Source organism: Suncus etruscus, chromosome 19 (assembly GCF_024139225.1).
Source record: "Suncus etruscus isolate mSunEtr1 chromosome 19, mSunEtr1.pri.cur, whole genome shotgun sequence".
Classification (NCBI taxonomy): Eukaryota; Metazoa; Chordata; class Mammalia; order Eulipotyphla; family Soricidae; genus Suncus; species Suncus etruscus.
Genome location: NC_064866.1, coordinates 10477587 through 10492963, shown reverse-complemented (window position 1 = coordinate 10492963; position 15377 = coordinate 10477587). Strand labels below are relative to the sequence as shown.

The 15377-nt window shown below is 41.8% G+C and overlaps 1 protein-coding gene across 4 annotated transcripts in view; it reads left to right on the top strand.

The window, feature by feature from the left end:
• The window catches only part of MAGI3 (membrane associated guanylate kinase, WW and PDZ domain containing 3), a 284200-nt gene that overhangs the window by 258687 nt on the left and 10136 nt on the right, over nucleotides 1–15377 (top strand). For all 4 annotated transcript variants that reach the window (XM_049765665.1, XM_049765664.1, XM_049765662.1 and 1 more), the window contains exons 16-17: nucleotides 5170–5355; nucleotides 14742–14844. In XM_049765665.1, coding sequence (XP_049621622.1) covers nucleotides 5170–5355; nucleotides 14742–14844 — 289 coding nt within the window. The remainder of the gene's footprint in view (nucleotides 1–5169; nucleotides 5356–14741; nucleotides 14845–15377) is intronic.

Here is a 15377-nt window from a genome sequence, read left to right as displayed (position 1 = left end):
TGAGGCTATTCATTTTCTTGTTCTACAAAAATTAAGGAAGAATTTGGTGTTCATAAAAACAAGCAATTTAGAGTAGTAAAATGAGTTATATATAAATATAGTTAAACATTTCTTATATGTAGTTAGAATTAAATTTTAGTGTGCTATACTTTTTAATGCTGTAATATCTAATGTATATAATATTCATTTATATTTAAGCATTTAGATTTATTTTTGAAGATAAGCGTTTAGGTCATTTTTAAGATAATCTAACAATGTTGAGGGCTTACTTCTGGCTCTATGCTAAGGGATCACTCCTGGCAGTCAAATACCCTGTTCGACTGTTTATAAGGCAAGCACATTAAATGTTGTGCGATCTCTCAGGCCTATTTTTAAATTAATGTTTGTGTTATCCTCCCAGACAGAGCTCAGGGGGCCTGGTGCCCATTCCAGGAGATATTTAGCCAACATGATGGTTCAGTGTAGCACTACTGGAGCCATAGGATCACACTCTACAGTACTTGAGGGAGCCATGGGGAGTCAGATATCAAGCTTGGGTTCTTGTACTCAGACCCTTGAGCCATTTCCCCCAAACTCCTCATTTATATTTAAATTTTAATAAGATTTTTCAGTTACTTGCTTAAATGATTGCTTACTACTCTGATTTTTGCTACTATAATGTAATTAGACCACTGGCTAAGTATCATGTAGTGTTGGGCTGTATAATCAGATAAGTTTGAATTCAAGCCCCCCTTTTGTCTTCATAACTATCTCATCCTGGACAATTTTCACTTCTCTCTTGTCAGAGGATGAAGACTGAAGGAGATAAAGCATGTGGAGATAAAGTCATAGCCAGAAATGTTAGCTGCTGGTGATAGCTTCTACCATTATCATCATTGTTATTTATTTGTTACTGCCTTCAATTTTTGAATAAAGAACTTTTAAAAGTTTATCAATACCTGAGTAATGAGATGGGAAAGAAAGCCCAATTAAAATGTAAGATTGAGGCAACAGTTCATGTGTGGCAGGAAATGAGTGTTTGCAGCTCATTAATTATCAGCCTGAACAGTAAATTAGACTTTGGTTGTCAATGAATTTTATATAAAGACACAAGTTTTTATTCACAGTGCAAAACCAGAATTGGTAATGCCACTGAAGTGCTAGTTAAAAATTTCACAAAATGCTGAACCCTGAAGGCATCCTTCATGGCCCACCTCTCAGAGAGGAAAATGGATCCTTTAAGCTTGCTGGAATTTTTCACTCACAGACAAAGGCTAATTTTTTTAAATAGCATCAGAGCAAAACAAACAAACAAACAAAAAAGGGGGCCAGAGCGATAGCACAGCGATAAGGCATTTGTTTGCCTTGCACATGGCCAACACAAGATGAACACTGGTTCGAATCCTGGCAACCCATATGAGCCCCATCCCCACCCCAGCCTGCCAGGAGAGTGATTTCTTAGCACAGAGCCAGGAGTAGCCCCTGAGCACCATCAGGTGTGACAACCCCCCCCCAAATAAATAGCATCAGAGGGAAGGTTTGACTCAGAAAGCTATTAGTGGAGCCATGAATATAGTTCAGTAGGTAGGGTGCTTGCCTTCATGCTGTCCTTCTGAGTTCAATCCCCAGCATCCCATGTAGTCTACTGAATGCACCAAGAGTGATCCCTACGCATAGAGCTAGAAGCAAGCCATGAGCACAGTTGGGGGAAGGAAGGAAAGATAAAAGGGAGGAAAAGAGGGAAAGAAGGGAAAGAGGGAAGAAGGAAGGAAGGAAGGAAGGAAGGAAGGAAGGAAGGAAGGAAGGAAGGAAGGAAGGAAGGAAGGAAGGAAGGAAGGAAGGAAGGAAGGAAGGAAGGAAGGAAGGAAGGAAGGAAGAAGTAAAGAGAAAGGAATGCAGGAAGGAATGAAAGAGGGAGGGAAGAAGGAAGAAAAGAAGGAAGGAAGGAAATGGTCTAGTTAAAAAAAATGCCCAGGAACTTGTCTGAATTCGGTCATTTTTTATAGACTTGTTCTTGACAAAGATTGGTATTCTGCTTTGTATATTTTCCTGGTGATATTTATCACAGAAGTGTTTCCAGTAATATTTCTCTACCAGATAGAAAATCCTGAGACTCTCTGTGTCTGATTTTGAAATATCATGACTTGCCTGCATCCCCTCAGCCCTGAATCTAGATTGTGTAAGGAAGGACTGAATGAATGGAGTACTTAGAAAAGACCTCGACTTTAGTGCAAAAGACCTGGATAGTTTTTGCTGTGCTGGCACTTTAGAGCTGTTTGTCTTTCTCTTACATACTTTTCAGTTCTGGTTGCAAAGGATTTCTTTGAGAAGAGGACGTTTTCTGCCCTGTCCTTTCTTTTCTGGAAAGAAATGTTTTAAGAACACAATAGTTATTTCAGCCACTTTGAGACATTTAGGCCAGATATTCATGAATATGAAAAAGTATGGCAAATGCCTGAGGCCTGGGATGGCAGCTTTGGAGGAAGGGGTGCTTACCTCAACAATCTCTGGACTGTGCAGAAAGTCCTTAGAGGTTCTCTTTGCTGTTCTGCATACTGGGCTCCCTCCCTTCTGGTCTGTTAATTCTTTTGTGGTATTTTTGCTGCCAGGGATTACATGCAGGGCTTCATGTGTCAACAGCATGGCTATGCTATTGAGTGACATCCTGGCATCTTAGTTCCTTTTTTTGTTGCTGTCTTGATGTTACTAAAATCCTTTGGCAATTTCTCTTGACCACACTGCTCAGACAAAGAGAGATGAACCCTCAAGACTTCAGAGGTTATTTATGTTTGATGCTTTCCCAAGGCAACACACATGCCTTTCCATGTTCCAAGTGGCTGAATGTTTTACAGCTCAGGGGATCTAGCATGAACACTGCTTGCGAGTAAATCTTTTCTCTGAAGGAAAATAGCTATGGTATTGATTGAGAAGGTGGCTACAGGCCACCATCTGAGTCACCAAATGGCTTCAATGTGCTGCTCGTGATTCAGCTTACACTGCCTGGCCCCAAATAGGTTCTGGTGTTTTTTTTAATTACTTTGCTTGTAAGGAAATTGGCCTGATACATCTCTGATGGAATTCAGAGCAAAGAGACACTTACTTCCAACACTGACTCTCAAGATAAAATCTCTCCAAATAATCCCAGAAGAGCCAGGGAAACAGCGTCATTCTCAGGACCTAAAGCATGGCTACAGCTATTAAATGTCCTATAGTCCATTCAGATCTGACTAGAAATGTGGCTGAGAAACTCAGTTTAGTCTGGAAATGAAATAGTCACGTGTCATCTTAAAATACTGCCCTTGCTCAGGGGCCAGAGCCATAGCATAGTCGGTAGAGCTTTTGCCTTGCACAAAGCCAACCCATGTTTTATTCCTGGTATCCCATGTGATCGCCCAAGCCTATCTAAAGTGATCCCTGAGTACAGAACAAGGAGAAAGCCCTGAGAATGCTAGGTGTGGCCTCAAAACAAAACTTTTTTCCCTATTCATAGTAATCAGTTATCAGGAACCCAAGTTATTTAATAAATTCATTGACCTAGGCAAGAGGACATTCTCAGAATATTGAAAGAACACTTTCTTTTCAATAGGAAGAACTAATATGAGGCCCATTATTAAATGGTAAAGGATACTTGACAGTATTTCCAGAATAAAATTCAGTGTACTCAATAATAAGAGCAGAGTGTCTCAATTATTAGTCTAGGAAGGCCTTTAGCATTTTGAGATAGAGATAGAGAAGAGCCCAGGGGGTCTTGGCAAATGTTCTCAACTCAGCTGGATGCACTGAGGGTAGGATTTCATCTATGGGCCAAATAATCTTACGCATTTAATGTTCCAATTTCACTCAGCTTTTTGAATTTTAAAAAGATCTGGAGGCATTTCAAAAGAAGAGAAATTAACATTGCCGTTAACTGTGAGTCATCTTAACGGTCAGTCATCATGTTGTTCTTGGATTTTTGGCAGTGGCTTGTGAGCCTCATACATGAATCTGCATTCACTCATATAGTCCTTTGTGGGAAGATACACCCCTTCAGCCAAAGCAGCCCTCGCTGAGGCAGTCCTTAAAATAACTCAAACCTGGTCAGTAAATTACTAATAGCAAGCCAGTCATGTTTGATCCAAGAGATGTTATCAGAGTTCCAGGGAGGTGCCTCAGACACAAGTTTGATGGTGGTAACATAAAAATGAAGGAGAGAAATAAGAAAATAACAGGTTTTATGCCATGACTCCAGATGTATAAAGTATCTGTGCCCAAATATGAAGATGTTTTTAATACTGTTGTTTAAGTTTTGTTTGGGGGCCTCACCTGGGAGTGCTTCGGAGCTACTGCTGGCTCTGTGCTCAAGGTGACTCCTGGCATCCTTTAGGCAACCATGTGGTGCCAGGATGTGAACTCAGGATTCCTGCACTAAAGCATATACTCTGACCCTTTGAGACTTCTCCTACCCCCTACATTTTTCAAGAATGTCTTTGATTATTTATGTTAAATTTTAAGATGATTTGATGTGATAATAAAAAAAAATTACAGGTATTCAGCATATGGTTGTTATAGCCAAGTTCTTCTGAACTCAATGAGAACTGCCAAGACCAAAAAATAAAAAGAGATGAACAGGAAATTTACTCCAAATTCACTAGCCTGGGCCAGGTCTCTCACCTGTGATAAGTGACTCTGAGACTATGATCATATATATCCCCTACAACTACATTCCAGGGTGTTAGGTAAGAGCAGAAAAAATTAGCTGCAGTTTGTAGTAAAACAAAAAAGCATTGCCCCGCTTCCTGATGACATGTAGGGAACACAATATATGGGTACAGTCAGACATGGAAAGGGGGAAAATGGTTTCTTAAACAGCTGAGGGCCAGGATAGACTTCCCATCACTTATCACAGAGTCAATACTGCAAATTCCTGTGACTAGCAAGGAATTAGAGTTGTGGAGGAGGTCATAAGGCCCAGAGAAAAGCATTTAACTCTTTACTCAGCCCAACAGTATGTGGATAAAGTTTACTTTACCAATATTTTATTGTGGTGGGCTTAAAGTCATGAGGTGGGCCTTCCAGTCCTCCTCTCTTTTGTCTTTGAGAATCATTGCACAAATGTCTTTTATTTTTCTCAAAACCCATAGATGAGTGAGACCATTCTGTGTCTATCTCTATCCCTCTGACTTATAATTTTTAATCCTGTTTCCCTCATAGTTATTCCTCATAAAATTGGACGAGTCATAGAAGGAAGTCCCGCAGATCGCTGTGGAAAGTTGAAAGTTGGAGACCACATTTCGGCAGTGAATGGGAAGTCCATTGTTGAACTGTCCCACGATAACATAGTCCAACTGATCAAAGATGCCGGCATCAGTGTCACATTGACAGTCATTCCTGAGGATGGTAAGGAGCCTGACCCTCCTTTAGGGGCCTGAGGGATACTATGCTCACAGAAAGCAGGTCTTTTCCCCCATTCACACAGTCATCATGGCAAGAAAATTATTTGTAGATGCTCCAGCCCCATTTTTTCTCTTTCTCACTGAATGAATGTCAAAGACAGTTTGTTATAAAATTGAGAGCATTTCAAGAAAACAAGCTGGTGAGTAGTGGCCATTTCTTTCTGTGAAGAAACAATTACCCAGAAGTAGAAAAGACTAGTAGTACTTTCAGAACTTTTATTTTAAAATAATGTCCTAAGTCTCCACTTGAATTCAAGAAAAATCTTCAGAAGAGATCAAAGTAAGTCACTATTGAACACAAGCCTTTGTTGAGAGCTATGCCTGAGTCTTTCTTGGGGTAGGCTCTGTCCCAGACAGCTTCTTCTGAAAAACGGGGTCAAAGGGAGTCAGGGGGAAGGAGGGGCTAAGAAATAGGGCATGAAATGCATTTGGCATCTTGCCTTTCTTTAAAGCTGCAGTCCTCTTGATTATCAAGACTTTCTAATCAGGAACCATTTGGAACAGAACTTTTTAATGTTCTTTGTTTCTGAAATACAAGGTAACCATTACATAATGTTCATTTCCATTTTCCTGATTTTGCAAAACCAGTGAGAAGACAAAAACTGCAAGTTGAGAAGAACCTGATTTTGACCATCAGGTTCCTTATCATTTAATGAATATGCCTTTCCTGTGTCCCCCAAGATATTATGCCCTGGTCAGCATTCACATCTTTGTTTTTTGTTTTGGGGCCACACCCAGTGACGATCAGGGGTTACTTCTGGCTACGTGCTCAGAAATTGCTCCTGGCTCAGGGGACCATATGGGATGCTGGGGATCGAACCCAGGTCTGTCCTGGGTCAGCCACATGCAAGGCAAATATCCTACCACTGTGCTATCACTCTGGCCCTAGAATTCACATCTTTGGCTCCTTGATTCTTTCTATTGTTTCTATTACCCACTCATGTATGCTTGTCCAGGGACACCTAGGGTTGTGTTCCAGCCTACTGCATAGAGCCAGGATCACAATTTAATGGCTTAATTCTGCTTTCCCGATACACATGAAAGTTATTTTACACACTCTATTCTTCTAAGTGTGTAGTATTGAGTCTAAGAAACAAATCAGATAATGTACATAAAAAGACATTTAGGATAGCCCATGTGCTTAGCACACACCTTGCCTGTGGAGGCCCTAAGGTACCTCTTTCTTTTTTTTTTTTCTTTTTTTCTTTTTTGGCCCACACCCATTTGATGCTCAGGGGTTACTCCTGGCTAAGCGCTCAGAAATTGCCCCTGGCTTGGAGGGACCATATAGGAGCCGGGCAATCAAACGCGGTCCTTCCTTGGCTAGCGCTTCCAAGGCAGACCTTATCTCTAGCGGCACCTCACCGGCCCCCCTAAGGTACCTCTTACACATTTTTCCCAGCCTCAGAAGTACTGCTGCTTGTCGTTCTGGTAGCCCAAATATCACATCATCAGGATAGCCCCTACAATAATAAAATTTTAAAGATAAATCACTATTATGGGCCAGAATTGCAGATAGGGCATTTGCATACCTGTGTTCAGTGGTCCTTGAAGTCCATCAGAAGTAAATCCTGAGTACCACCAGGTATGGCCCCAAAAAGAAAACCAATAAAATAACCCACTATTAAAGCTAAAGCAGAGCTTTAATACCAGAGCTCAGTACAACAGGTAGAGCACTTACCTTGCATATGGCCTACTGGGTTTGATCACCTGCACCCCCCATGGTCCCCTGAGCATCATCAGGAATAGTTCCTGTATGCAGAGCCGAGAGTAACCTCAAATCATAGACATATATGGCAGTAAATAAATAAATAAATAAATAAATAAATAAATAAATAAATAAATAAATCCCCTGGCCTTCAGCCCTCAGAATGTTTTTGCTGATGAAGACTTTTGGTGGTTGCTGACTACTCAACATGAGGGTTATGGAGGGTTGTTGGGGTGGCTGTGGCAATTTCTTAAAAGTTGACAACTGTGAAATTTGCTGTATCGATTGATGTTTCTAAGTGATTTCTCTGTAACAGGGCCATTAAAGTCAATCCTCTACACTTGCTGCTTATCAACAAAGTTTATATACTATTCTAAATCTTTGATGTAGTTCCAAATTATGTTACAACATCTTTATCAGTGTCACCTGAAGAGATTGCTTATTGATAAGAAGCAGTTCTAGGGCTGGAGATGTGGTACATGGAGTATGGCACTGGTCCTGCACTCAGCCTACCCCAGTTCAATCCCTGATACCACATATGGTCCACTAAGCATGGAGTCAGGAATAAATTCTAGCACTACCAGTTCTTAATTCCAACTGTTCCACACTAAACAACAAACAAGCAATTCACACACCTGGTAAAATTTAATCCTGAGGTTGACACATTATCAGACACATTTTAGCTAATTCTCTTACTTTCTCCCTATATCTTCTGTAACTTCCTCTCCTCTAGTCTTGAACCTTTCAACATAATCTACAACAGTGACAGTTTTTAATGTCTGTAGATTTGGTTTGTTGGTTTTGTTTTTTGCTTTCGTTTTTATTTTGAGGAGGGTGTTCAATGCCTAGGAGGGTTCAGGATTTACTCCTAGGTCTACACTCAGAAATTACTCCTGGCAAGTTCAGGGCCATACAGGATGCCAATAATAAAACCTGGGTCAGCCGCATGCAAGGCAAGAAGTGCCCTACCTGCTGTACTATATCTCTCTAGCTCCTGTCTGTAAATTTTTATATTTTTACATCCCATGAGTCACAAAAGGCATCTAGGATGGTGAATCCTTTCCCAATGGTATTAAATGGACTTTGCCTACATCCATCAGAAGAAATCCACTATCTAGAGCAACTCTAACCTTACAACATGTATTTCTTAATAATAAAGTCATTTCAGCTTGCATGTTGGAAGGGTCCTGACTCATGGGCTGCATCTCCATCAGAGTTTTGGGGCACCTGGGTGCATTTTTCTGTGAACAATGATATTTAAAAGGATTCTTTTTCTTCTGAGCAATGAATGGACCACAGGTGGGCTTAAAACCCCTAGAAAACTATTTTTTAGACAGATATGCTATCATCTAGTTTCTGTGTTCTTCAGCTTAAACGGCAGAGTTAGTTTAGCTTAATTCCTTCCCCAAATTTTTTTGTGAGGGGCCTCCTTCAGTAGTGTTCAGGGCTTAGTCCTGGCTCTGCTAGGAGTGATCGGGATCAGGGATCATTCCTAGAAGGGGACTGTCATCTGGAGTACCAGGGATTGAATTCAGGTCAGCCATGTGTAAGACAAGCACCTTCCCTCCTGTGTGATTAATATGGCTCTGACTTAAGAGCTCTTAATTCTTAAGAGCCCTGAGATTGGGGGAAGACAACTAAGTGTGAGCTTCAACCAACTATATCAACCCTAACAAGAGTTTGCTTCTCCTTTGAAGCCTGGCATTCAAGAATGCCTCTGCAAATATGCAAAGGCCTAGAGGACATCTTGAGTTAGGATAGAGGATGTGTTTTGTGGTGTCACCCTGACAGTTCCCTCTATCATTTGGATGGCTTAATGCAGCTTCTATAGCTGTGCTGCCTTTTATCTTGCCCTCTGTGTTACAGAAATGCTTCTTCCCTTAAAACTCACAAGCTAGTTTCTGCAAGCTTCAGACTGTTCTGCTATAGCACTCTCACTCAGTCTTTCCAGCACCAGAGGAAATTCATGCCTGACAGTAGGCCCTGGCTTATGGGAATTTTGTGACTGATGTATTGAAACCAGAAAAACTTCTTAAATTCCAACAAAAAGGCTCTTTCACTCTCTTATCTATCATCTGTGTGTTCACTACAGCAGCATTTTTCATTTCCTTCAGTAACTGTTCCTTTGCATTCTTTTTTTTTTTTTTTTTTTGGTTTTTGGGTCACACCTGGCAGTGCTCAGGGGTTATTCCTGGCTCCAGGCTCAGAAATTGCTCCTGGCAGGCACAGGGGACCATATGGGGCGCCGGGATTCGAACCGATGACCTCCTGCATGAAAGGCAAACGCCTTACCTCCATGCTATCTCTCCGGCCCCTCCTTTGCATTCTTAACTTGGTTAACTGATACAAGAGACCAATCTAGCTTTCTGTTGTGCTGGATTTTCTGGTTGGCTTTATATTTTGTGTGGGATGGGTTGGAGAAGGTCTGGACCACATCCAGGAGTGCTCAGGACTCACTCCTGACTGCTTGAAGGACCATATTTGGGGTCCAAGATCTAACCCAGGTCAGCAGCATGCAAGTTAAGCCCCTGCTATACTACCCTGAGCTGTTTTTTGTTTGTTTTTTTTTTTAAATAAAAAAAAATTTAGGGGCCAGAGTGATAGCACAGCAGTAAGGGGTTTGCCTTGCATGTGAATGATCCAGGACAGACCTCAGATTGGTCCCCGTTGTCCCAATTGGTCCCCAAGCAAAGAGTGATTTCTGAACGCATAGCCAGGAGTAACCCCTGAGCGTCACAGGGTGTGGCCCTAAAATTTTAAAAGAGAATTTGGGGGAGGGGGGCGTCACACCCAGCAGCGCACAGGTGTTACTCCTGGCTCTACGCTCAGAAATTGCTCTTGGCAGGCTCGGGGGACCATATGGGATGCCGGGATTTGAAATACCGACCTTATGCATGCAAGGCAAATGCCCTACCTCCATGCTATCTCCCCGCCCCCCCCAAGTAAAAAAAATTACTAATTTTTAAATTGAATCAGTTACGAATTTGTTGATGGTTGATTTGACATGTGTTTCTCAGAGCTTAATCATGTGTAGATTTAGAGTTCGAGGTACGCAGCTCTTCCTTTCACTATCAGGGGTCTCAAACTCTCGGCCCGCGGGCTGTTTGTGGCCCTCCTTACAATATTTTGTGGCCCTGCCCTAGAGGAATCTCTCTTTGTTTTGTTTTGTTATAGTTGTTTGGGTCACACACCCCCAATGTTCAAGGCTTACTACTGACTTTGCACTCAAGGATCACCCCGACTTTGCCTCCTACGGCCCCCAGGTAAATTGAGTTTGAGACCCCGATGGTTCAAGGTCATTGTGGAGTGCCTGTGTTATGTCTCAGGGATTAGGAATACTGAGGATAATGTCACAAAATGGTGGCCTGTAAGGGGCCAGAGTGATAGCACAGCAGTAGGGCCTTTGCCTTGCACGCGGCTGATCCAGGACGAACCTGGGTTCGATCCCTGGCGTCCCATATGGTCCCCAAACCAGGAGCAATTTCTGAGCACATAGCAAGGAGTAACCCTTGAGTGTCTTTGGGTGTGGCCTCCAAAAGAAACAAAAAAAAATGAGGGCCTGTGAGTTGGTGGGCAGTCAGAACACGGATTTAATTCAGGTCACACTATTAAGTAGTGGAACATTTGGAATGTCCCAGAATAAATGTAATAGTAATGTCAGAGATTTGGACATAGGTCATGATAACAGACATCATCATCATCCTCATGAAAAACCAAAAGTTAAAAAATAAAACAAAACTAATAATAATAGTAGCGAAATGGTTTGGAGTCCTGTGAGTGCCCAGCATTATGAGGCAGCCACATGCCCTTGAAAAGCACCAGGAGGGAGACTTGCTGCACACACACGTGCTACCTGTAAAGAAAAAAGAAATGTGTCTCATGATAAGTAAAATGGGTCTGCCTGTAGCTTAGGTATTAGGGAAATCGCCTGTGTTAGGGACCTCTGTGGGAAATGAGTTTACTTGACTGCTCCCCATAATTCTCTCAGACCCTTCCCAGAAACATGTTTGAATAATGCTGCCTGCCCTCCTTGGCCTGTCCATCTTCCTCCAGTGATTCTTTTCCCTGAGTCCTTTTGCTTCATCGTCTGTATCATTTTCTGAGATGATTCGATTGTTTCTGTACATTCTGTAGTAGAATGCAGAGCCATAAAATTCATTTGAGTTAAGAGATTTTTTTCCCCTTAATCCCAAGTAAAGCAATTTTTTAGGTACCTAGTAAGTGATCAGTTAAAAAGAAAAAAAGGAAAGGAAAATATTTTTGAGTCAAAGATTACTGTTAATGTGGTTTGGGTCAGGTTTCTTCATCTATGTCTTTACTGAAATATCTATAGCTTGATCTAGCTGTCAGTTTATTTTGATGACACACCAAGAAAAGCAGGACCACTTAGCACCTGGTATACCTACATCAGGTCTCACCACTTTTGTGAATGTTACTATAGAAACATAGATGCAGAAATCTTCTGACTCAAATTATGCCCTTAATTCTGCCTTAGTGTGGCCTCCAAAATAGTGTTCCTGATTTTCCTGGTCTGCATGTGTAATAAAATTGAAAACCACTGCTTCAAAGTAGCTTTTTGTGTGTGTGAGTGGGTGTGATTTTTTTACTATACCAGCTGTATTCAGGACTTCCTCCTGGCTCTTTACTCCAGAATTATTCCTGGTACAGTTCAGGGACCATATGGGTTATATGGGTTATACAAGTTATACAGGGATCATGCCAGAATCAGCCTCATGAAAAGCAAGTGCCTTATCCCTGTACCATCTGTCCTGCCACTAAAGTGTGTGTATATATGTGTTTGTTTGTTTGGGGGCCACACCCAGCAGTATATTTCTTACAGCAGCAGTCACACTTGAAATAACATTTCAGCGGCCAGAGAGATTGCATGGAGGTAAGGTGTTTGCCTTTCATGCAGAAGGTCGGTGGTTCGAATCCTGGCATCCCATATGGTCCCCCAAGTCTGCCAGGAGTGATTTCTGAGCATAGAGCCAGGAGTAACCCCTGAGTGCTGCCAGGTGTGACCCAAAACAAAAAAAGAAATAACATTTCAGTGATTATACATTATTATATTTCACTTTTTAATAAACTAGAGAAGTAAACAGAATCTTCATTAGGGACTAGAGAAATAGTATATCAGGAAGGACATTTATCTTGTAAGCAGTTGACCCAGGTAAGCAGTTGACCCAGATTCGATCCTAGTATCTCATAAAGTACCCCCCCATACAGTACACTGAGCACTGCCAGGAGTGATCCCTTAATCAGAGGCAGGCAGAGTAAGTTCTACACACCACTAGATGTGACCCAAAAACAAAACTAAAACAGACAAATGAACAACAACAACAAAAAACTTCTTCCTTAATCACAGGTCAGAGGAATAGTATAAGCATTAAGACATTGCCTTGCTTGTGGGTGGTGTTAGTTAGATCCTTGGTACTCCATTTTCCCCCAACCCCCAGTACTTACCAGAAATGATCTCCAAGTACAGAGCGCTGCGCACAAACAAATGAAATATTTTTATGAACATGGGGGTGGGGGTGTCTCTTGAGTCCATGAAAGTACTGTAGTGGCAGTTGCAAGGATTCCAAGTTTGTCATTGCATCAGTATAGAACCAATCAGCTCTCAACCCTGCAGCCAGTGTCAGCATTGACCAGCTTGGATCTACCTGCTTCCAGCTCCCGCTGCACTGGTGGCGTCTGTCCATTACTACTGATGTGAACGAGAAGAACATGTGTCCTCCACCCTCTCACTTTGCCGAGCTGTTTAGTGTTTGTGTTTGCTCTGCCACAGAAATGGTTTAACAAGTGTCATGTCATATGTGGTTGGAAACCATAGTGGTATTCCTGATTCAGGGAGGTGACCCTCCTTCTCTGCCTACCTCCTCTAACACACAGCATGTTCTTAGGTTAAAACATACATTGAATATCTGTGTGCACCCCAATCTTGCAAAGAAATCTTTCAGTTGTATTGTTTTTCTTTAATTGATTTCTTTTCTCTCAGCTCTTGTTCACTCCATTTTAAAACTAAGTATGAGTTCTCAAAGGCTGTGTGAGGAGTATCTGGTCTCTTTGCAAAGGTGCAGTGATCTTTCAATTAAAGTGTGTATCAGTGTTTTTAATGCATCACAAGCCTCTTCAATCATCAACACTTATCTCCAGGACATTTTGCCATTTCCTGCAAGAAACCTTTCACCTATTTGCTGCACGTTTACTATAAATAGAATTATACATTTGTTTTGTGTTTAACATCTTTCAGTTAGCAGAATGTTTTTGAAGCTCATCCATGCTATAGAATGTTTATCTGTGTTGCTGTTTTTGTTGAAGTGGCCATACCAACAATGCTCAAGGATTAGATTACTCTTGCCTCTGCACTCTGGTCAGGGCTCATTTTTAGCTGGCTCAGAGGATCATATGTATGTAGTTCCAGGGCTTGCAAGGCAAGCACATATCCTCTGTACTCTTGCTCCAGCCCCTGAACTGCTTTCTATAAGAGCTGCACTCCACTTCACAAACTTTCATTCTCTGGTTTTGTGTTTAATTTTAACCATTCTAGTAATTTTTCATTGTGGCTTTGATTTGTATTTCCCTAGTGACTAATTATGTTTATTGCCGTCTCAGATGTTTTTGAACACTTCTGTATCTCCTTCAGAGAAATGCTGCTCATTTGGATCCTTCACTTACTTTTAATTGGATATTCATCTTTTTTTATTTTTGAATTATGATTCTTTTATAGATTGTAATATTTCCTAATATTAGACATTTAAATAGTTGTGTTTATTGACTGTTTCTATACTTCCCTGGTCATGCTTACATGTTTAATGTTGATCTACAACTTACTGGTTTTTCTATGGTTGCTTTTTGTTTTGTTTTGCTGAGCTGCTAGGGACCCACACCCGGCAGTACTCAGGCCTTCCTTTGCACTCAAGGATCAAACCCAGGCCAGCATTATGCAAGACAAGGACCCCACTACTGTACTGTGTCTCTAGCCCTTCTCTGGTTGCCTATATTCTTGGTGTCATAGTGTCATAAAATTTCAAATGTTTTCCATAATGGGTGGATGAACACAGCCATCTGCTTTATCTAATGAACAGTTTCCCATGATGTTTATTTGCCACATAGTACTCTTCCAATCCCCCAAGAAAGTTCGCTTGTCTCTACTTCCAGATTGTTTCAAACTTTCCTAAACTGCCCTCCTCCTGTTGTACCTTATTCAACAGAATGAGCATTTCTTGGAGTGAAATGACTTGAGTGTATGCACAAGTTTTATCTGAATGAATGCTAGTAGACTGTTCCAGGATTGCTGCTATACCCCTAAGACAGTGCTCTTGTGTGTGTTAGTTTCATATTGTATTGATTATCAAAACAAAGGCAAAAGAGAGAGAGAGCATGTGTGAGATCAGAGCAAACTCCTTTTCTAACATCAACATCCTCCAGAGCCACAGCCACAGAGAAGGCTGTTAATGTCCCAGCCCTGGCTGCCAGCAGAGCTGTTCATGTTAAAGACTCTCCAGTTGGTAAATGGCTCTCCAATTGGCCATTGGGCTCGATCTCAGCTCCCCTGGCCCAGCTTGGCCTTCATATTCTGGGTGCATGTTTTTATTGTAGTTCTTTTCTCATTTCCACAGAGCATCATGGTCCTTCATCAGGAACAAATTCAGCCCGGCAAAGCCCAGCCCTGCCACACAGGCCTACGGGACAGTCACAGGCCAACCACCTTCCTGGGGACAGGTGAGGCTGTTGATTCTGAGTCTCAAGTCTGTGTTCTCCTCTTCCCACTCACATTTCCCACATGGTCAGGCAAGAGCCAACACAAGGACACAAGAGATTGCTTCCTGTTCCCTGGAAATGCCTCCCCGACTTGCACCTTCTGGCTCCTTCTGGGAAAGATCCTGCATACACCAGTAGTGTCGAAATAGTCCCTGAGAGAGAGGAGAGAGCAGTTTTGGTCCTTTGGGGTTTGGGGAAGAGAGCCCCAGACTACATGCAGTGATGAGCACAGCAGTATTTGCATGGATTTCTTTACTATTCTGATAAAAAGATTATTTTGGAAATAAAAATTGCATTCCTAGAAGTTTCCCATCTGTGTGGCTCTTGGGGTGGCAGAATCATTTACCGGGACATGGTTACTCCTTTGCCCCCAGTTCAGTTGGTGCAGCTTCTCTGGGTATAAACTGCCTGCAACATTCTTAAAACAAACCTCACAAGGATGCTGGCAACTTCAGGCTCTGCTAGAATCGATGAATGAGCAGGCTTTTGCACAG